Raw genomic sequence first — 23,170 nt, forward strand, 5'->3', positions numbered from 1 at the left:
CCCTACTCGTGGCAGTTTGTGTTTCTTGAGAAGCTAAGAAACAGACACTTAATCCGAATTGCTCTGGATGGCATGTGACAGGCCTCCCTCTATGTTGTACAAGAAGGTAGCCACAACATTATCTGTTGATAGGGTAATAAACCCAACAATCAAACTATCATCCAGTGAACTTGATCTTTCATCAGTTGACTTAAATCCTTAAATTCAAACCTGTTTTGCTTTATAATGTAAAAAAAAATGATGATCAGTGAAAAATATCAGTGGAAAAGACTAAACTTGACATTAACTTTAAACCTTTGGACCTCGTGACCTTGACCTTTGGTCAATCAACTCCTTGTTTAGTTCTGACCAACTTTGCTTCATAATAACAAAATATTAACAATGAAACTACAAAATTTGACTTTGACTAAGTGACCTTGACCTTTGTTCAGTTGACTCCTTGTTAAAATCCAACCAACATTGCTTCTTCAAAGTGCCATAACAAAATATTTATCAGTGAAAAGCTACAAAAGGTGACCTTGCCCTTTGACCCAGTGACCTAAACCTGACCCAATGATAAAAAAAAGCGTTCACTCTATGCTTCAAAGCTAATTATTTTTACCTTTTAAGTTTATAAAGCATTCTACTTAAAGCATTTCAAATAAGTATATCGCATTTAGCATTTAGCAAAAATGCTTTTATGTAATACAGTAAGCTGTTCAGCTGTCGCCTATACTGTCAAAGTGAAACTTCTAAGCTTTGAATGATTTTCCTCTTTGAACATCACAAAAGAACATTTTTCTTCATTATCAATGTTCCATAATATGTAGTACATCGAGGAGAAAGCAAAATATAATATCAAACATTTAGCATGTCATACCTGCTTTCCACTGTCCAATATATATATATATATTATGTCACTCATTGGAGACAAATGTTGGAGTATATATGCTGGTACATATAAAACCACTAATGCCAAATTAGATTTAAAGCAGAACAAGTAAATGCTTATAGGTTTTAAGTGCCATTTTATCCATGACATATTGTTATTCAAATAAGCAAAAACCATGATGTTGCTAATTTGCCACCATGAATGGCGATGTTCTGCGGTTTAGACTTATCAACAATTGTTTTTCGTGTTGAAAAAAAACCCCACATAGTTTCAGAAAAAGATCATTATTTATTCTCATTGTAGTGGTACGAAAGCCGGTTGAGACCATTTTCATAGAAGAAAATAATATTTTTTTTCGCGTTATTTTCTTCTACGAAAACGATCCCAACCGGCTTTCGTATAGTGGTAACAAAGCATCGTGTAATATATAATGGCGCTTTTGGCAGGAAAACATCAAAGCTAAAAGTAAGCATGCAAAAATATCTTATGTTAAATTTGTTTATTTCATTGCAGTTTTATAGATATAAGTAAAATCAACATCGAAAAGTGTGCGGTTCCTGTGGCAAAGAAAACAAAAACGGATATTCTAATAACTCTCAAAATGTGTCGTATGTCAAAACATATCTCATCGTATCTCAAGTGTTCGTCGTGTAGTCTACATGTGGATGATTTGTGCATTTGATCAGCAGTCATATGATATAGAGCTACATTTGTAAGTATCGATACAGCAATAGATATATAGTGGTCTACTCTTTGCACTATATATATATATATTTCTATTCCAATATATCATATTGTAGCTATACGACTATCAAGATTAAACATTATTAAACATTTTGCTGTCACCATATGCGTATGCACCTGGTTGGTATTTATAAGAAGTCCATAATTCTACTGTATATCAATGATGATAGTAGGAATAGGGGCTAATTAATACTTTTTTTCTACCATTAACCAGAGACATATACTGTATATGTCTCTGCATTAACCACTTGCAGACGTCTGTTACCATTAATATGACATCGCCTATATTTTTCAGTTTAGACTGTAAATAACAGAATATTAATCCGATTGCATTAATAAAATACAGTATGTTTTTCGTTAATCATTTAATAAAAGAGGGGAGAGTTTGGTAGTCTGACGTGTTTTAAAAGTGGGTTGTTCCGTATCTATGTCTCTGCTTGCAGACGTCTGTTACCATTAATATGTCATCGCCTATATTTTTCAGTTTAGACTGTAAATAACAGAATATTAATCCGATCGCATTAATCAAATACAGTATATTTTTCGTTAATCATTTAATAAAAGAGGGGAGAAGTCTGGCGTGTTTCAAAAGTGGGTTGTTCCGTATTCCGTGCCGCGTTTTCACTATATGTAACTCTTCTGTGTGGAAACCAAGAAAGTGGTCGCTTCCGGAAAGAAAATGGTATGGTATGCTGAAATATTTAATATATTGTAAACATAGCGATTGAAGTTCACGTGTAATGATTAGAGCAATGATACATTGATAGACGAAGAAAACTAGTAAAATCTGCGTGTTAAAGACTGTATACGTGTATCAAGTTTTACCGTCGACGTTTATTAATTGTTTATATTTCTGATTAGTGTAATGTCACCGGTGTGTGGGTGTGGATGAGAATATTAGCATGTTCTCCATATTTATGGTATTTTTGTGAAATTGTCGCAGGACGACTAAAACCACACAGTTACATTCCGATCTCGACAAAGATTCTCAATCAGAATCATAATACTAGAAGTCATGTGATTTGTCAGTGATGTCATCATCATAAAAAGGAAATGTCATGAACATACATGTATGACAATGACACCATACATTACACAGATACGTATCCCAAATCATTATAATCAGTTGCAGTTGCACACCATTCCTGACATAAAAGATATTCTGTCAACTTCATAAAATTTTCATAAGCAAATTTGAAGCCATTAAACACATGCACTTTCATCTGATTTTAACTAGGGATTTTATATATCTAATTACATCCTAATTGCCTGTGAATAAAGTGTCCTCTGATCCTCTCAACTACGACAAATTTTGGACAGATATAGTCAGAGTATCTGATCCCCATCACCTCCAACAGATTTTGTATAGGCCTAGTCCCAGTGTCCTCTGATCCTTACACCTCTGACAGATTCTGGATAGAAACAGTATTGGTGCCGAATTTGGTGGTCAAACGTCAAATCATTCTTTCCAGATATATCCGTCAGTCTGGTTAAATAGCTTGAGACATTCAGATAACCTAATGAGGTGCTTTTACTTGAGTCTGTTACTAATTTACAGTATTATTAAAAAATAATTTAGAAACAAGATACTTCAGAATTATATTGTAACTAGCTAGTATAGACTTACTGGTATACATGTATATCAAAGGTACAAATGTAACAACATAAACAATCAAAAAGGTTTAATAGTTTTGGACCCTAAACTTCTCCCTCCCCTCTTCCACCAGGAAGGATAATTGGAAATATCTTAACGGTAAAGAAAAGATGTAAACCTACACCATGTTTATGCATGCAACATTTTTATTATAACTGAAAGCATCATATTGATGTAAGCGTGTGCATTACCATAGAACATATACATAAATGGCTTTTAATGAGAATTTCTAGTAAAATCTTTATCTTATCAAAGCATGGAAGAATCAAAGTGAAAACAACTGCGGAACAACAGGAGGCCAAAAGGAAGGAAAGAGAAAAAAAGTTGAAACTCTATAATGCTGGAACAGAAGCTGTGTTCCTTAAGGTGTTGTAACAATACTTCTTTGTTTAATAAACAATGAAAATATGTATATATTGTAGTATAACTTCATAACATGTGGTTATCAACCAATGTCATACATTCCTAAACAGCGCTTGGGATATATAGATAAACAATAATAAATAAAAGTAACCATTAAATACATATTCAGTTCATATGTATGTGCTCATTTTTGTCTGTACCAGATGTTGAAATGTACATTTGCATAAATATATTTGTATTGCATGTATGATGTCTTTTGCAGAGGAGAAATAAGGAATTCGATGAGGAGGGTTTGAAAATTTCTGGAGAAATTCTTGGTGTCAATCCCGATATATATAGTTTCTGGAATTTTAGAAGAGAAATCTTCATCCATCTCAGAGACAAAAGGTATTTCAAATTTTAAGTACTAGTAAGGTTATTTCATTTATCATTGATCCGTCTTTCTTCTTTGAGCAACTACTCTTCTAGGAAGTCCATTCAGTTTCTTTCAAATTGAAACTTTTATCTGAATGATTTCACATGCACTGGTTATAAGTGAACCTGCAGACAATCAGATTCTCAAAACTGGTGTTTGATTTGTTACTATATGTGTTGACATATCATGTGTTTACAGAAACGAGGCAGAACTACAGAAGCTGTTTGAAGACGAGCTCCATTTCTTGGAGGCATGTCTAAAAGTGAACCCCAAATCTTACGGGACATGGCATCATCGATGTTTTGTCATGGATGCCATTCCAGAACCGGATTGGGTGAGAGAACTACAGCTGTGCAATGCTTTCCTCAACCTGGATGAGAGAAACTGTAAGTTGTCCTTTTGTTTACTCTTCCTGTATACTATTTCAATTTAAATGAAACTTGAAAGCATTCTTATTTCCATCTACATATGACACATTTTCTATTAATGACTAGAAAATTTGCCTTCTTCTAGGACACAACAGGGCATTGCTGGGTATAATAAGAACTTAATCATTCTAGGAAATCTTTTTTTTTTTTGTAACTTCTAATTTTATTCAGTTTTCATTCTAGGAAATCATTAATTTATCGGTGTATTGGTCAGATGAATAGAGTTGATGCATTTGTAAAAGTCTATTTAATGCTCCTGAACATAATTGTTGCACAAAGTTTATTCTTGAGACTGGATGGGAAAGATATCAAATTGGTTAGAATATGTTTGCTATAATCATAATTTGCTTTGTTTAGTTCACTGCTGGGACTACAGACGTCATGTTGTGTTATGCTCAAATGTTAACCTTGAAGAAGAATTACAATATACTACGCAAAAAATCCAATCCAATTTTTCCAACTATTCTTCATGGCATTATCGGAGTAAACTGCTGCCTGTGATACACCCTGACTCTAATCATCCAGTGGCTGTACAGGAGGATGTACTGCTGAAAGGTCTATACACAATACACCGCTAACGATCACAATAAGTAGTGCATAGCAGGTAGTGTAAAAGTAAAACATTTTAGATCATCACTTTCCATTTCTGTAATTCATATGAACTTTAAATGATAAATATTAAGAGTACAAGCTGTCGACTTATATAGCTCAGTGAGCTCTAAGTTGAGTAATTACCTGTCGACAAGGCACCTTGCATTTCTAGAGATGTTTGTTCATACAAAATATAAAGAAGCAAGAACTTGAAGCAATGAATTATATCGAGATACAACAGCTTCCTTACTAAAGACTAGACATTAGAGGTTATCTGTACTTTAATCTATGTGTTGACTTCTATTTACAGAATTTGAAGTTGTACAGAATGCTGTGTTCACAGATCCAGATGACCAGAGTGCCTGGTTTTACCAGAGGTGGCTGTTGGGTAGAGGTATATAGCATCATGTATAGTTAATTGTTTAATGTGAATTCTTCAGATTACAACATAAAACAAATTATATATGACATATATTTCAATCTGGCAAAAAAAAACCCAGATGTTAACTTGTATTTAACACATATTTCTTTAAATATGTCCCCTATTATACTTAAAACTTTGAATTTTAGGTAAGAAGAAGCTACAAATATGCTGTGTTCACATATCTAGGGATCTCCAGAGGATAGTTGTTCTGCTGTCACAACCAGTTATGGTAGGTTCCTAGAGTTTTATTGTGCTTCTTGGGGAGACACTTAGTGGCGCAGTGGTAATATACAATGTACTTACCTTTCACCTAAGTTGCCAGGGTTTGATTCCCCGATCGGACGTAAAAAGTTATGGGGTCACCTGCTGCCTGTCCTACCATGTAGGTTTTCTGTGGGTACTCGATTTCCTCCCACTGTAAGACCTGTCACACACTTCCATCCAAGCCAACAAGAGTGATTAATATATTAAGTTTGTATAACTTGTAAGCAATTGTTGTTAAATTATTGAAGTTTATATTGTATCATTTGTATATATGGTTCATGCTATGATGCTCTATTTTAAACATGTATTCTGCATCATCTGAACCAGAGCAATTAAAGCAAATCAGAGTGAAGAAACGTAAGTCCAAACTATAACATATGTCTCCTTATTCAGGCCACAAACTGTTAATTCTTCAGATTTAATACTTCTTACTGGTATGTTGACAGCTTAATTAATAAGAACACATACATCACTATGAAAATAACTACATGTATATGATATCTTATAATCGTATACTAAAATCCTCAGCTGGTTGACATAACCTAGCTGACGGGGCCGATCAGTAAATGTCTAAATCATTATTGTCTTACCATTGTTTTATAGGTTCATGATTGTTTAAGTGGCAATGTGTGGGTGAATACAGGAGCACATTATTACTGTTATAGTTTCAGCTGTTTCTTGATGAATTGTCTAATAATAGAATGACCTCTAAATAAGATACAGATTGATATTTGCCAATGTATATACATGGGGTTGTTAGCAGCCACATCAAACAATTTCTGTGGCAGTTGTCATTGGACACAAATTGGTGCAGAATATGAGAATGTTATAAATACTACAGCTTCATACACCTGTAAACAATATAACTAAGGATTATGTGACATTGAAAGATCAGTATTTATATGATATCAACTGGATTTACACTCATTGTGTCATTATATAATATATACTTGTTAATAGGAAAGTGCAGGGAGTAGAGCTAATACCGTTTGATTGTGCTTTGGTGGATCTTTACTTTTTACTTGTTATTAGGAAATACAATAATCTGGTTTAAAGAGATATTCATGGGATCTAGTTTCTTCAAAGTTAAATGATATACAGTAATAGACTGAAGTAATATCAATGTCATTCTCTACTTTTTGTGTAGATGGGTCAAGGTCACTGCCTCACTGTCAGTATTGACAGCACACCAGTTACAGGGAAATGGAGGACAATCACTGGTTCTGGAATGTATTCCACACTATGGGTATGGAAACTAGTTTGATTTACGTTGAGTATGTGTTTTAACTGTTTTACAAATATCAGACAGAAAAACATGCCAGTCAGAGCACTCCAAAATTTCTTGCACATGTATATGCCAGCCATGAGTACTGATATGATGGGTTATGACTGCTTATATCATAGAATGTTATTTTTGACATTTTAAAATCCAGACAAGGTTTCAGTGATTTATGTAGAATTTGCTAACATTAAAAGTATTGCCTGTAGAATCATCAATTCTTTAATTTTTTTAGGATTTTGAAATGTTCATTCCTGCTTGTAGGTGCTTGACCTACCTGACCAGTGTTTGCCAGTGGACACACAGGCCGCAGTGGCGGTCACCTTATTGGATGACCGCTACTGTACCAAATTCTCAGAGGGCTTGCACCTGATGCCAAACCAGAAGGAAACCTGGGCAGTAGCAGAATTCAAACAAGGAACTCGGTTTAGGTACAACAGTCACTAACTTCAAAAAGACTGCTGCTGGCACACACAGTCACACATTTCAACACATATGTTGCAGTGATGTGATCAAACATTCACTTAAAACTGTCCTTTGTTCTCTTCAAACTTGTCAGTGTGAAACTTCCCACATGTTGTTTTTTGTCAAAACATTGTTCAATTACTGAGAGTAACTGTATCGTCTTTGACAAATCTCAAGGTGACTTTTATGGTACATTGGATAGCATGTGTCCGTACTTATTTCATAGAGCATATTGTGTTCAGATAAGTTGAAATAAGTTTTGTTAGTGAATTTCACACAAAGCCAATATAAATATAATTTTTTTACATACCCAGTATTTGTAATAGATTAATATGAGTTTGCGTGACACCTGAGAAATCGCAGAATTTCTCATTCATCCTGATAGCATGGACTCAATAATTACATAGTATCTCTCTCAAGGTCAAAATCTTACATCATTGAGGAAAAGGTGTGGTTGTTTGTCTGAGTTGATATATTCATTGATTCCAGTAAAACAACCTAAGTTATCACCTTACCAAACCAGAACATATCATGTTTGTTATATGTATGGAATGAAATGACAATTCTTGAATTATCTGATATAATGTTACAGTACAGAACTAAGTGCAGCTGCTTCCTCCACCATGGTGCTGGAGCTGGATAGCATCCGTGAACTTCACTCCGTGGAGCCCGACAACAAATGTGAGAACAATTTAAAACATACATATAAATGATATACCTGATTGTAATAATACACATATTACGAATTTACAAAGGAAGTCTTGGTGATTTCCTTTGATCTATTAAAAAAGAAGAGGATTGTCAGCTGTAGAAGAAATTAGGACATACTATTCGTAATCCTGGCTTCTGGAGTTGCTCCTCTTCTTCCTTTTGTATAGGTATCACTATGTTGGCGGTGGCGACTTCCTCTGTGCAATTCAAGTTTCCTTGGGTTAATCAAACTCAAAATTCATACAGAACTTTCTTACCTGAAGTGCTTGGTTGGGATTGCATTTTTTTGGGTCCGAAGGTCAAAGGTCAAGGTTACTTTTACTATAAATAGAAAATCTGTTTCTGTGCAATAACCTCTTGTAATCACCCAACACAGGCAACACATCCACATCCATGGAATTCTTGTTTAATTGTTCACTTCTTTAATAGGGCTCTTTATACCACTACCAGGAACGTATCCTCCCGAAACCTAGTAGAACAACCACGACACAAATATTACCTTGGCAGGATATTTTTTCTTAGAGAATTTCTCCAGCAGGAGATTTTTCTTGTCTGGTTTTCAATCTGTTTGTGATGTGACGGGGACTGATTATAACCTATTCGGGGTGTTAGCTGGCTGTGACAATATTTTCTGTGGCAGCTGTTGAGTAATGCCTTTTCAGTGTGTGTTGGTAAGGATTCTACTGTCTATAATCCACATTTAGCTTAGCTGTAAGTACTATGGTATATTTCCATGTTACAGGGGTCATGCTGACGATGGTCCACTTGATGAAGGCCACGGACCCAGAACACACGAAATATGCGGCTGAGCTGGAGGAGAGTTTTAACAAACTCGTGGCAGTGGATACTATGAGGAAATCTTACTACAGAGATTTGAGTTAGTAAAGATCTCAAATATCAAAATTACATCACTAAAGATCTAATATATTCAGTTTTACGTCAGTAAAGATCTCAGATATTAAGTATTAGATCAGTTATGATCTCAAGTTTCAAATATTCTATCAATAAACATCTTAGATATACAAAATGTATATCACAAATTTTAAGTATTACATCAGAATTAAGATCTCAAATATTAAGTATAATATAAGAGTTAGATTTGGTTTGGCTATATGTACTATATTGTCAGATCACAATATGCTTCAGCAATACTCTCACTATGCTTTTGATTTTACAATCATCAATTTTCTGAAGACATTTGACAATGATAAGATATGTTTTAATTGTTGTTGTTTTCTGTTATAGGGAGCAAATTCATTATTGAGAGTGTTTTGGAGTCGCATGATTCCAAGGTGCGTGATCTGAAATTGTGCCAACAAGGACTCACTTGTCTCTACCACACTGATTGGATGGTTCTGGTGACCTCGCTTGACCTTTCCCAGAATTACCTCAAATCTGTAAAAGGCTTGTCAGATCTACAATGTCTGCAAAGTCTAAACCTGGACAATAATCAGCTGGCAGATTTACAAGGACTAGCATTTTGCAGGAGACTTACAGACCTGTCTGTCAAGAATAACTGTATCCTTTGTGTATTCTAGGTGATCTTAAAACTCTTTTGATATTAAGTTTAAAAAATTCAATATACATGTATTATAACCATAAGTGTAAGACTCTGTTTATCACAAAAACTCATATTATTTTGATATAAGAATATAAGTTAAATTCTCAACTTCATTTCTTTGTAAGACAAGCAAATTTAGACTCCAATGGTGTTTTTCTCCACTGAGAAAATTGTGCTACATCATATAATTGTAGTTATTGTCATGTCACAAATTGCTTTGAAATAAGCATACCTATTTTCGTCTCGCTCAACTTCAACCAAGTATTTGATAAAATCATTTGTTTGGTTGTGAAAACATCAGTTGTACCCCCTTTTACTGTGACTCTTAACTACACCATACAACACTCCTTAACTCCTTAACAGTAATATGTCGTGTTGAAGTCTTTGAAGAACTAAGAACGTGTGTCTATCTGAAGAAGTTGTCTGTAACGGGAAATTCAGTATGTGCCATTGAAGATTATGTAACAAAAATATGTGCTCTCAACAAAACTCTCCAGTGTGTTGATGAACAGTCCTCCTCATGATGAACATGTAACAAAGACTGTGATTGTTGCTGGTGTCATTTGTATGAAATGATGTACTTAAGTGATGTTTGATTATTACTATGGCTTTCACATGTACCAAAATCATAAACAGGTACCCAGCAAATGAAACTCAATCTACATATTTTAAAAAGTTTTAAAATATAGAACTATTTAACATTAACTTATTTTCTTTGTAATACGATGGACAAGTAACATGAACTGATCAAAGTAACAATTTCCAAATAAAATATTATTTAACATATATAATTAACACTAATTTATTTACTTTGTTATACACAAATAAATATGACCAAATTTCGCTTAGCGTTGCCACTGATTAAGTGCACTGTTGACTGCATTGGCATTCATAGGCTTCATTTTAATTTTAGAAGTACCTGGTATTGTGTTATATTTACCATTGTTATAATAAGCCAGAACATATAACCATATATTATGTCGAGTCTGAGACCTTTAAGGAGTGGTTTCAGGTTAACTTTTGGTTCTTGTCTGAAACTGTAACAGGAGAAAATCTTGAATTCTTTCAAATTCAGTGAACCTACATGATATTTGTAAAGTAATTATGTAGACTGATTTGTAGTCTATTATGTCTGGAACTCTCCTAATACATCATTTGAAGCACTTACTTGCACACATTCTTACAGTAAATTTTTTAGGACAAAGACCAACTGGTATCCAGGTGCAGTACATATCAGATTTAAAATCAAAATGTGATTACGCTATGCTCACAGAATCCAACAGATTCAGCTGATGCCAACATGCTAAACATCACTAATACACTGACATATTGTTAGCTGTTGACATTAAGGGCCTTCATCAGTATGACAACACATTGTTGTACATAAATATTAAAAAGAAAACTATGAAGGGAGATAACTCCGAAGTTATGTCTTTGCACAGTGCCTGTCGTCTGTTAACTTTACTTTTGAATTGTTGCTAGTCATGATTGACTGAATGGATTTTGACCATTTAGTCAGAAACATCCTTGGTGGAAGGGAAACAAATTTTGCATGAAGAATGACTCTTCACACATGAGGCAGGAAGGTGGGGCCCAATAGGGGAACCAGTTGTCATTTATTTAAAAAGCTACTAACCAGGTGAACAATGCAGGCCCCTTGGACCTCAAATTTTAGAATTGAGACCTGAATGTCAAATTGGTTGAAGTTACTGCTTTTCAAGCCACTGCTTCCTTTTCATCTTTTCACAACTTAATCTACAGCATAAACAATTGAAGTGCTACATTCCTGTTGTCATTAATTATTTATTAATTGAATTACAATATATTGTAAAATCTCATATATATAATCGTCATGCTAATCTTTACAATGATGATGAAGGCATTGTATAACTTGTAATAAAGACTGTCATAATCATTACAGTACAGTTGTTGTGTATTTAAATATAATTTGTGTGCTACAAGGTTATAAGATATATGGTGTGGTATCTCCACCTATAACATTATTAAGAAACCTGTTCCCTGATGGTTGAATCTACCTAAACACCTGATAATGGTACCAAATAAGATGTTTTTCTCTTGTGAATCCCTGCTTCCATAAGCAGGAAGCTTGCTAATGTATACAATGTATATATTGGTACACCTGCAATAGAGGTATTTATTTTGAAGGCAACCATTTGCTTCTTCTTCCCAACCATTACTTCAAGTGACTTTTCAGTAACCAGGAGACCTTGAGCCATGGTGTTGGGATAGTAGCATGTCGGAATGAAGGGCTATAGGGGTTTGTATAAATGTTATTACCTTTAACAAATTTCAAGGCAACAGATATAAAATGTGATAGAAAATTTTTAACAACTTCAGACTAACCCTAGGCTAAAGGTCATGATATTTATCCAATATCCTGTTTGGATGAATGATCTTAAATCACTTGTAAGGTCAAAGATCAACTTCTGTGAATAACCAGCCTGATCTTCCTGGATCATGACGATTTTTAGCTCACCTGGTATGAAGGACCAAGGTGAGCTTATGTCATTGACTTCTTCTTCATAGCCGTTCAACAGAATTTGACAAAATTTGGTCAGAAGCATTCTTATGGGGTGTGGACTTAAAATTGTAAAAATGGTGAGGCTAACACCCCAGGGACTTGGGAAGCGGGGCCAAAAGAGGTCAATTTAGGCTATATTGATGTAAACGACTTCTCTGAAACCGAGCAATGGATATCACTCATATTTGCCTGTTAGCATCACTATGGGGTGGGGATTCAAAATAGTACAAATGGTGGGATTGACCCCCTGGGGGCCTAAGGGGCAGGGCCAAAAAGGATCAATTTGGCTAATTGATAAAAATGTCTTCTTCTCTGGAACTAAGCAATGGATATTGCTAATATTTGACTGGTAGCATCCATAAAGTGAACTGATTCAAATTTGTACAAATAGTGGGGCTGACCCCTCAGTGGCAGGTCCAGAAGGGGTCAATTTGGCAATATTGATATTAATGACTTCTTCTCTAGAACTAAGCAATGTATGACATTGATATTTCAGTGGTAATATCTTTGAAACCATTCAGACCCTCACCCCATAACCATATATATAGCATTGCTGTACATCTAGAGATGAAGACATTTCTGATGTAAACACAAGGGACTGATAGACACAACCATGTTGAATCCCGACTTCGTTTCTGGGTGATATCTCTGAAGCAGTTGAGATCCCAGACCCATAAATATATATATTATAGCATTGTTAGACATTAACAAATGAAACATAATTATTTTGACTTTTGCTCAAATAAACCATGTGAGCAATACAGGCCCTCTGGGCCTCTTGTTTAAAATCCACATAGTTTAATCCAACCATCTTTGTTCCATAATGTCATTACAAGATATGCATCAGTAACAAATTCAAAATTTGACCTTGACTTTTAATCTTTGGACCCAGAAACGATTTGGTAAATTGACTCTTTTCCCTTTTTAATTAGATACTGCAGAATCTTTCTAATTTCTAGTTTTATTACCATCAACTTTGTTTCATAATGCCATAACAAAATGTTCAACCAGTGAAAATATACACCATTTGACCATGATCTTAACCTTTGACACTGTGATCTTGACCTTTGTTCAATTGACGCCTTGTATAATTGCAACCAAATTTGCTTCACGTTTAAAAAATACATTTTGTATTATCAGTGAAAGATACAAAATTTGACCTACTTGGACCCAGTGATCTCTTTGCCTTGTGACCCTGCTTTGACCTTTGGGTAATTGACTCCTTGTTAAATTCCGACCATCTTTGCTTCATCATGTCATTAAAACGTTTATCGTTAAAAAAGATACCAAATTTTACCTTGACCTTTGAGCCTAATGACCTTGACCATGGCTTTTTGTCCTCATTATGTTTTTTTTCAACGTTGAAAATGGAACCGGTATGCCGTGGAAAACGGAACTAAATATCAAATTTTCTTTACATACCCGTTGAAAATGGACCCCGTTGAATAGTGAACCACATAAAAGTATTGGATCTCGGTACCAGTTTACATTGTCATAGACGTTGCGATAAGATATGCTTACATGATACAATGTATAAACGATATTGAAGGACATTGGTAAAATAAAATGGCCTGTGACCTTAGGTGACCTTTGATATCACATTAGGCTGTTATGAGAAGTGAATATAAAATGTATATAATACTTATGTACACTGATTAACACGTTAACTCGTGACATCTGATGACCCAGATAATGACCATTAGCATCACTTGAAATAAGACATCCCTATACATGTATATGATTTATCAACATTGATTGATAATTTGACCCATGACCTTTATTGAACCAGATGTTGACCTTTAGTATAACTTTACACTGTTTTAAAAAATGCATATAAAATGTGTACGATATTGATTGACATTGATTAATTAGTTGACCTTTGACCCTTGGTGACCCATATAATGACCTTTGAAATAACTTAACAGTCATGTAACATGTACACGAAATTGATCGACATTGATTAACAATTTGACCTGTGACCTTTGGTGACCCCTATAATGACCGTTGCTATAAACACTGTGAATGTCCTACTAACGTATGGTCCTAAGGATGTCCTACGTGAGTTTTCATTTTACATGAGATTTATGAAAACCGTCTTAAGATTTTTTTCACTTTACCGAGGCTGTTAGTTATTGCATCTATACGTCATCACTGTTCTATCAATGTTAATACATGTATATATGTCGAAAGCTAAGTGCATTTGTGCATATGTTGGGGGTTCAACATCCATCACTGGGTTATATGAGGATAGGTGTGGAGACATTGGTATATATTGTTTTGAAATGCATTTATATGAAGGTTGATATCCAAACTCCCATGTCTGATAGAGGACAAGACATTATAAACTGTTCTGTTTAATATTCTAAATTATCAAATATCCTAACTCAACCAGATAGATTTTTTTTTCTTGAAGTATGAATTATTTTGATTGACTCATTACTCCTTGCCTTAGTTCTGAATTAACACACTTTGGTGCCTTGCGTGGAGACAGGACAGAGGACGGGACGAACTGGACAGAGGACGGGACGCTCAGCCCGCCCTCCTGCCTGCCAGGTGGCGAGGCCCCAGTACCCGGCCGCTCAGTCTGTCCATTTTCAACGTTACACCGGACCACTTGGTTTTCCTGGGGTACTCCGGTTTCTCCCACAGCGGACCAAACAAGAGTGATTGATATGATTTTAAAATGAAGAATTTTTAATGTCTTAATTGTGTCGACCTAGACCTTGGAACAGAAAGAAAACACACTCCTTCATTGTAGGTCGATCAAAATCTAAAGAAATGCAATATTTATAGAGTGAATGTATATAAATGTACATGTATCATAATTTGTACCAATTAAAAAAACCCACATTATTGAAATTTTAATAAACTAAATAAACTCCATGTAATTATTAGTTTGGTTTTATGAAAGCTTTGTGGTGATGTATGCGATATTGTACGGTTATTTCTCTAGCAAAGTCGGTATTTCAAAAAGAAAGTAAACATTTCATATTGAACAAATAAAAACAAATGCTTTCAAATACAGTACTGAGTATGTGTCGCAAGGTAAATATTCCTGTTGTATGTGTACGTCCCTGACATTGATTTATAAAATCATTATACCACATATCCACGTAGAATATTATTTGGAAATTTATTATTCACTTACATACGTGATAAAGGTAAAATTTCTACAGAATAATAAAATCAATTTGACAATTAAGCTAATTTTCAAGCTAACAAATCTTGTCGATAAAGTCGGTCCGTGAGCAGACGTATCTGAAGATCATGTGACTGCCTAGTGACCGGTAATTTCCGAAGCCAGTGTACATGGTTTGGTCTACTTTCAGTTATTCTGTTGCACGTGTTGTCAGTTGCCAACAAATTAGGATGTCACATAAGCTGGTAGCGAACCTGTCGATGATGTTTAAAGAACATCCGTCTCTGTCGGCTCGTTATAAAGCTGCGAAAGAGGCCGGTTTTAAGTATGTGGAGTGTGGGTTCCCTTATGTGGAACCTCTGGAATCCATCCAACGAGCTCGAGCTGAAGCCGGAGTGGAACAGGTCCTCATCAACGCGTGGCCAGGTACGACCTTAGCTACACTCTCCGATAACGATGACATTCAGTTTTAGAGGAGAATTGACTATCAATTCGTCGTGGCATGTCACCCGTTTCGACGGATGTCTTTACTGTTGCATGCGCACATGTATAAAGAAGTTATGAATACACACGTGTAGACCACTGCCTACATATACGCGCACTTTATTAATTAGTCAATGTTTGAAGGAATGTCAATTTATCAAAAATATTTGGTACTGGAGAGAATGCGACTGTGTCCCTACGATGTAAGGGAGATAACTGCAAACTCGATTTTAGGAAAAATACATGATTTCATAGCAAAAATATTTTATGAACGTAAGATTTAATAGGATTGTGCAACAGGCTTTACTATATATGCACATGCTTACTGTGGTTTTAAAATATTAGATAATATGTAACAGGAGAGGAGAAAATGTAGCGGACAGACCGGGGTTCGAACCCGGGACCTCCCAACACTAGCAGGATGCTCTACCAATTGAGCTACCTACATGTAGTTACCGATGATCGACCTAGTCTAGTCCCGCTACAATATAATTCACTTACATGTACTAGGGTAGAGGTCAACCTATCCTTAAAAATTTTGAAAGAAAGTATTTTTTAACTATTTCATTTATTTATAGGGCCAGGTGAGTTAATGCTGTGGTATGTTGTCTGTCTGGTGTCAACTTTCCATTCAACTGAATGAGACCTGATATTGGGCCAATAGCAAGCTAGGGTGAAAGGCTATCAAATTTGTTTAGGTGAATTACTTCGACATAATTCAAGGTCATAGGGGTCAAATATGCGTAAATCTTTAAACAACTTCTTCTCAATAATCAGGAGGCCCAGGGACCTGATATTGGTCCAGTTGCATGCTGTGGTAATTTTTTTGCTGTGTTTGTTCAAAAGAATGACCTTGATCTACTTTCAAGGTCAAAGAGGTCAAATATGCTAAGATATTTAATCAACGTCTTCTCAATATTTAAGGAGTTCAGGGGCCTTATTTTGGGCCTGTAGCATGTTGGACTGAAATGCTACCTTTGTCCACAGGTCACAGTGGTCAAATCTGCTTAATTATTCAAATGGCTTCTCGATAACTTAAGAGGCCCAGAGGCCTTAGGTTGGATGTGTTACATGTTGGGAAGAAGGGCTGTCTGATTTGTGTAAATTAATGACCTTGACCTATATTCAGGATCACAGGGGTCAAATTTGTTTAAAAAATTAAACAAGTTCTTCTGAATACCCAAAAGGCTTAGAGTGATTACATTGGTCAGTGATATGCTGGGATGAAGGGCTGCCAACCTAGGGCATTGATATTCCAATGAATAACCTAATACATTTAAGGGTAATTGAATTCAAAGATGATTCACCTTAAATCCCTTTCTTGAATTAATGCCAGTTGAGCAATACAGGCCCATTGGACCTCTTGTTTTTCCAACCTGTTGATAGAGTTTGGGCAGGGACATGTAACATATAATAATAAAAGCATAGCCCCAAATCCAAACACTACAGATTCAACTCTCCAAATCAGTTACTAAGTGATTAAAATTACCCATTGTCATACATGGGATTTTCCTCCTTCAGATAAATGGCCATGACTCGCCTAGCCATTGTATTATCTGACCCTGTCTTATCAGAAAGTCTGATTGTTCTAAAGTCATTGTTAGGTGATTGACCCTGTAAGCACATAGGACAAGTATTTATGGAGGAGGCCAGAAGGTGCAATGGTGCTCTAAACAAACATCTCTAAGATAGAGACAACTGATTTTCACATTGAGCACAAAATTTGTTTCAGTCATCATAAAATTTAAGAAATTTATTTTCCTTGTGGATTTATTTGGCTCCATGGACAAATCATCCTTAATTCCATAAGAAATTATTATTCCATTCAAGCCAGTTTCTCAGTAAATGTTTTTGCCAACTTTTTCTTTGAACAACTTTCCAAGAACTATTTTGATTGGTGTCATGATATTTGGCTAATAGTTGCCTGATGCAGCCTAAGAACACTTGTTAAAAGAAATGACCTTGACCTATATTAAAGGTCATCTGGGTCTAAATGTTAAACTGTTTTAAGGACTTCTTCTGATTCATATTTTTAAAAATACCTAGAATCATTATATTAGATCAGTAGCTTACTCATGAAACTGAGTGCTTCAATGTTTGCGAAAAGAATGACCTTGCCCTATATTCAAGGTCACCGAAACAAATTGTTTCACAACTTATACATCTTCTGATTGACTGTAGAACCAAAAATCATGATATTCAGGCAATATCCGAATGCTACTAGGTTTTCAAAAATAATGCGTCTGTCTCATGAAAAAATATCAAATTATTACATGAAATATGAAGAATTATGTATAGAACAGACACATCTTGTTTTGATACCTACTGATTGTTTTAATACCTACTGATACTGTTTTGGACTCTGGGAAGGTACTATGCTGATGTAAGTTTAGCCCCAATGGCAGTAACTAAATACCGCAGGTAATCCATAAAGTAACTCGGCTGATATCATTTATACAAGGATGACTAGTGTTTCGTTTTAAAAAAAAGGTGTCTAAAATACAGCATAGACATTTATTGTGAAAAATCTTTTTTATGTTAACAATAGGTAATGAAAATCAAAAGGATTGAAAATTTTGAAGGAAATGAAAAGTCCTGTCCCCCAACATCTCTCAGCCTCTCTCAATTTCTACCTTCATTTTATCCACAAGATGAAATATCTCATTTTCATTCCAGGTGATCTGCAAAATGGTGAGATAGGCATAGCAGCCCTTCCTAACAAAGTTAATGAGTTCAAAGAGAAGCTGGAGACTTCCATACAGTATGCCAAGGCTCTTAACTGTAAAAGGTTAGCATCAAAATCTTGATGTAAAATATACACCTCAAATGTTCAGTATATAATACCAGATTTATTTTATTGTTACTTACAAAAATCTACTTTAATTATTACCTGGTTCTCAAGTTTTCGACTGCCTAAGCATTACAACACTTTTACAATATACATGTATATATATATAATTTTTACATCTAAATGTATAGTCGCAAATAGAAAATCTTTTCTTATTTTACATTTTAAAAATATGATGGGGTACAATATTGCATCATGATATGGCATTGTCCATTCAGTGTATACTTTTGTTTGTCCCACTCTCCCAGTTTTTAACCATTTTTTTTCAAACAGGCTTTATATTAATGATGTATTATATATTTACTGGGAGACATTTTGAAAGAGTTATTAACCTTTCCAGATTTAACTAATCTTTTAATGCCTCTTTTGAAGCTTTTCAGACTTTATAATCATTATATATAGTTGTGTTTTACTGAGTGGTATTGTGATTAAACAATCTTCAAAATGTTTATTTCAGTCTTTTCTTCAGTATTTTGAAAAATCTTGTTTGGAGATCTTTGATATAAACTGAGATATGTGACACTATGTAGTGACACTATGTAGCATTTCTTACGAGACAGGTAGTTATATCTTCTGAAGAAACATTTTAATTAAACAATTCTTCTTGTTGCATACTCCATTTTGATATAAGAATCTATGTCAGTATGGTGTCAGGCAGGATTATATTGTTCCATCCAGCGGAACTCTTTCATATATATTATTAAATTGCATGGTTGAAACATGATTTCTTACTTCTGAAGTATGTTAATTGTTGACATGTTGTGTGATCATCGGAAAAGAGGTAGGGGCCGCGGTGGCCGAGTGGTTAAGGTGTCCTGACACTTAATCACTAGCCCTCCACCTCTGGGTTGCGAGTTCGAAACCTATGTGGGGCAGTTGCCAGGTACTGACTGTAGGCCGGTGGTTTTTCTCCGGGTACTCCGGCTTTCCTCCACCTCCAAAACCTGGCACATCCTTAAATGACCATGGCTGTTAATAGGACGCTAAACAAAAACAAACCAAACCAAAATCGGTAAAGAGGTACTTAACCCATAAACAGGAGTGGTGGGAAGGTGCAGTGGTAATACACTCAATTTTAACCTACATGTAGGTGACCAAGGTTTATACCCCAATTAAAAATAAAAAAGGAATTAGGGTCACCTGCTAAACCATGTAGGGTACTCCAGCTTCCAATAGTTAATACAAATTGTTTCACAATTTTTGTTTAAGTTTTACAGTTTTTATACATGACCTATATTAAGTACATTGAGGTTATCTACAGGATGCATGTGATGGCTGGTCTTAAGCCAGTGTTCAAAGATGAAGCTATGGAAGAAGTGTACATTGACAACATCCGCTATGCTGCTGAAAGACTGAGTAAGGTAAGTATAGCCAGTTCTTACATTTTATCTGGTTAACAGCAAACATATCTGACAAGAATTCTAAGGTCATACAGTTATTATGACAACTGTGTGACCCCTGTGACCCCTTTGTGATGAGCCCTATGACTACTTTGTGGCCCTGTATGACCTTATATTCTGTTATGGAAAAAAAATGTGTCAAATCAGTAGGACTTGTTTAAGGATTTCCTATAGTGTGTATGAAAGTGTTTGCTATTTAAGAGTTACTAGGTATTTTCTTTGATTACAGGAAGGAATTTTGGCTCTAATTGAACCTATCAACAACAGATTGTCTATCCCGAAATATTTTCTGACAGACGTACACAAAGGTAAATTAATACATATGTAGTTATGTGCTGACATATTCGTTGATTTTTGTTTGTTGGGATAAGAATTTGCCAGTGGTATATCTACTGTATGGTCCATTGAAGTGAAGTTTCCAACTAAATACAAGACTTTGTTTATTTTTCAAATCCAATGATGTCAAAGGACCAATCTCTCTATCTTTTTTTGTGTCACCTGTGCTGTTCTTTTGTGTGACTTTACTATGTTGAGCTTATAAGTATTCTGTGTGACCCTGATAAAGTTGATGAGTCACTATGACAACTGTGTGACCCTGTATGACTTGATAGTGTTGATGAACCATTATGACTACTGTGTGACCCTGTATGACCTTATAGTGTTGGTGAACCATTATGACTACTGTGTGACCCTGTATAACCTTACAGTGCTGATGAGCTGTTGTGACTACTGTGTGACCCTGTATGACCTTATAGTGTCGATGAACCATTATGACTACTGTGTGACCCTGTAGCAGTGCTGATGAGCTGTTATGACTACTGTGTGATTCTGTATGACTTTATAATGTTGATGAACCATTATGACTACTGTGTGACCCTGTATGACTTTATAATGTTGATGAACCATTATGACTACTGTGTGACCCTGTAGCAGTGCTGATGAGCTGTTATGACTACTGTGTGACCCTGTATGACTTTATAATGTTGATGAACCATTATGACTACTGTGTGACCCTGTATAACCTTACAGTGCTGATGAGTTGTTATGACTACTGTGTGACCCTGTATGACTTTATAGTGTTGATGAACCATTATGACTACTGTGTGACCCTGTATAACCTTACAGTGCTGATGAACCATTATGACTACTGTGTGACCCTGTATGACTTTATAATGTTGATGAAACATTATGACTACTGTGTGACCCTGAATGACCTTATAGTTTACCAGGGTATACATATGTATGCATTTTCTCCTCAGCAATGGAGTACATAGAGAAAATCAACCACCCTAATCTGAAGCTACAGTTCGTAAGTACAATATTACACATAAACAGAATGTTTAGTTTAAATTCTTACTGAGTACTGAAAATGTTAGCAAATAGACCACTCTATATGTCTTGGGGCCGTGGTGGACGAGTGGTTAAGGTGTCCCGACACTTTATCACTAGCCCTCCACCTCTGGGTTGCAAAAACTATGAGGGGCAGTTGCCAGGTACTGACCATAGGCCGGTGGTTTTTCTCAAGGTACTCCGGCTTTCCTCCACCTCCAAAACCTTGCACTTCCTTAAATGACCCTGGCTGTTGATAGGACGCTAAACAAACAAACAAATAAAATATGTCTAGGTATCTGGTTTGGATGTTTAACACAAATTTTTTATTGAATTATCTCCCTTGGTAATCAATATCGCTCAAAAATAATTTTCAATTTCCTGCAATGCGATTAATATGATAATTACAATCGGTGAAACATTTCAGTGGCGATCGATTTAAGCTGATATGGAACTTTGTGTTGAACCTGCAGTACAACTGGTTTATTTTCTGATACTGCTGGCATCCTGTGTTCAGTCCGACAAGTTTATGGAGTAATTAAATGGACAAGTTTCACTATTCTGAGTCAAACTTGATAACCATTTAAGAAGTTTTGATGAACATATCGCTAGCTATTTGTTACTGTTAGTCTGTATTTGCTGTTTCCATCATCATAATTCAGCTGCCTAGAACATTTATGATAGAAGTAGGCTGGCTAGGGTTTTATTTTTGTTGTTGTCTCGCTTGCAACGAAATCGCAATACCAGATGTATTTTCCTTTCACTTTTCAGAAAGAGCCGTTTTCGGGGTAAAAAAGATATATTTAGGGGAATTTTGAGATTAAGTGATTTTGCATTATTTCATATTTATCTTGCAATGCCTCAATATTTACACATATCTTTTAATGAATACAGGGTGCTCCCATACTACAATGTGGAAGTTTTCAGTTGTTTTTGGAAAAAATACTGAAATTTTAGTTAATTTTTGAGTTTGCTTAAAAATTTACTACATGTACATTGGTAAAGTGGGAGAGACAAGACATATATTTAAATGTGTTTTTTTGTTTTTCGATACAAACATATCAAAGTTAAATTTTCCTTTAAACAAAATCAGTCAAGAAAATTCGAGTTTGCATTAAAAATATATATTTCTTACATAATGAATATGTCATAATAAGAAATATCCATTATATAAGGGAACAAATTGAACCTTTCCTAGACAAAACTATTACATTGAAATGTGTATCTTTAATTTGAGGAAAATTTCCTTGTTAATTGATTATACATGTAATTACAGTTTTTATTTCGATTACTGATCCGAAACTACTAAGTGGATTTGATCTAATTTGGTCGAAGTCATCCTTGGGTGAAAGGGGAAAGCCAATTTTGTAATAAACGGTTGGTCTGGCCCCCAGGGGCCTTAGGGGTGGGGCCCAATAGGGGAAATATAGCAAATTCTTTAAAATCCTTCTTCTTCTGTAGAAATAAAGGGATTTGATTCATATTTGGTCTGAAGCATCCTTGGGTGAAGGGGAACCAATTTTGTATAAACGGTTGGTCTGGCCCCCAGGGGCCTTAGGGGTGGGGCCCAATAGGGGAAATATAGCAAATTCTTTAAAATCCTTCTTCTTCTGTAGAAATAAAGGGATTTGATTCATATTTGGTCTGAAGCATCCTTGG

The 23,170-nt window shown here is 35.2% G+C and overlaps 2 protein-coding genes across 2 annotated transcripts in view; both read left to right on the forward strand.

The window, feature by feature from the left end:
* Positions 1-2,251: 2,251 nt before the first annotated feature.
* On the forward strand, positions 2,252-11,690 carry LOC117325700 (geranylgeranyl transferase type-2 subunit alpha-like). The gene is made up of 13 exons (XM_033882121.1): positions 2,252-2,297; positions 3,525-3,635; positions 3,895-4,019; positions 4,246-4,433; positions 4,833-5,030; positions 5,377-5,460; positions 5,637-5,719; positions 6,902-7,000; positions 7,298-7,464; positions 8,091-8,179; positions 8,952-9,086; positions 9,455-9,727; positions 10,134-11,690. The coding sequence occupies exons 1-13, from the start codon at positions 2,295-2,297 to the stop codon at positions 10,292-10,294; spliced, it is 1,716 nt and encodes a 571-aa protein (XP_033738012.1). The 5' UTR covers positions 2,252-2,294; the 3' UTR covers positions 10,295-11,690.
* Positions 11,691-15,567: 3,877 nt separating this feature from the next.
* Positions 15,568-23,170, forward strand: part of LOC117326483 — a 41,130-nt gene continuing 33,527 nt past the window's right edge. The window contains exons 1-5 of the mRNA XM_033883233.1: positions 15,568-15,877; positions 18,611-18,722; positions 20,044-20,143; positions 20,412-20,490; positions 21,442-21,491. Coding sequence (XP_033739124.1) covers positions 15,622-15,877; positions 18,611-18,722; positions 20,044-20,143; positions 20,412-20,490; positions 21,442-21,491 — 597 coding nt within the window. The 5' untranslated portion in view covers positions 15,568-15,621. The remainder of the gene's footprint in view (positions 15,878-18,610; positions 18,723-20,043; positions 20,144-20,411; positions 20,491-21,441; positions 21,492-23,170) is intronic.

This window comes from Pecten maximus, chromosome 4 (genome assembly GCF_902652985.1).
Source record: "Pecten maximus chromosome 4, xPecMax1.1, whole genome shotgun sequence".
NCBI classification, from domain to species: Eukaryota; Metazoa; Mollusca; class Bivalvia; order Pectinida; family Pectinidae; genus Pecten; species Pecten maximus.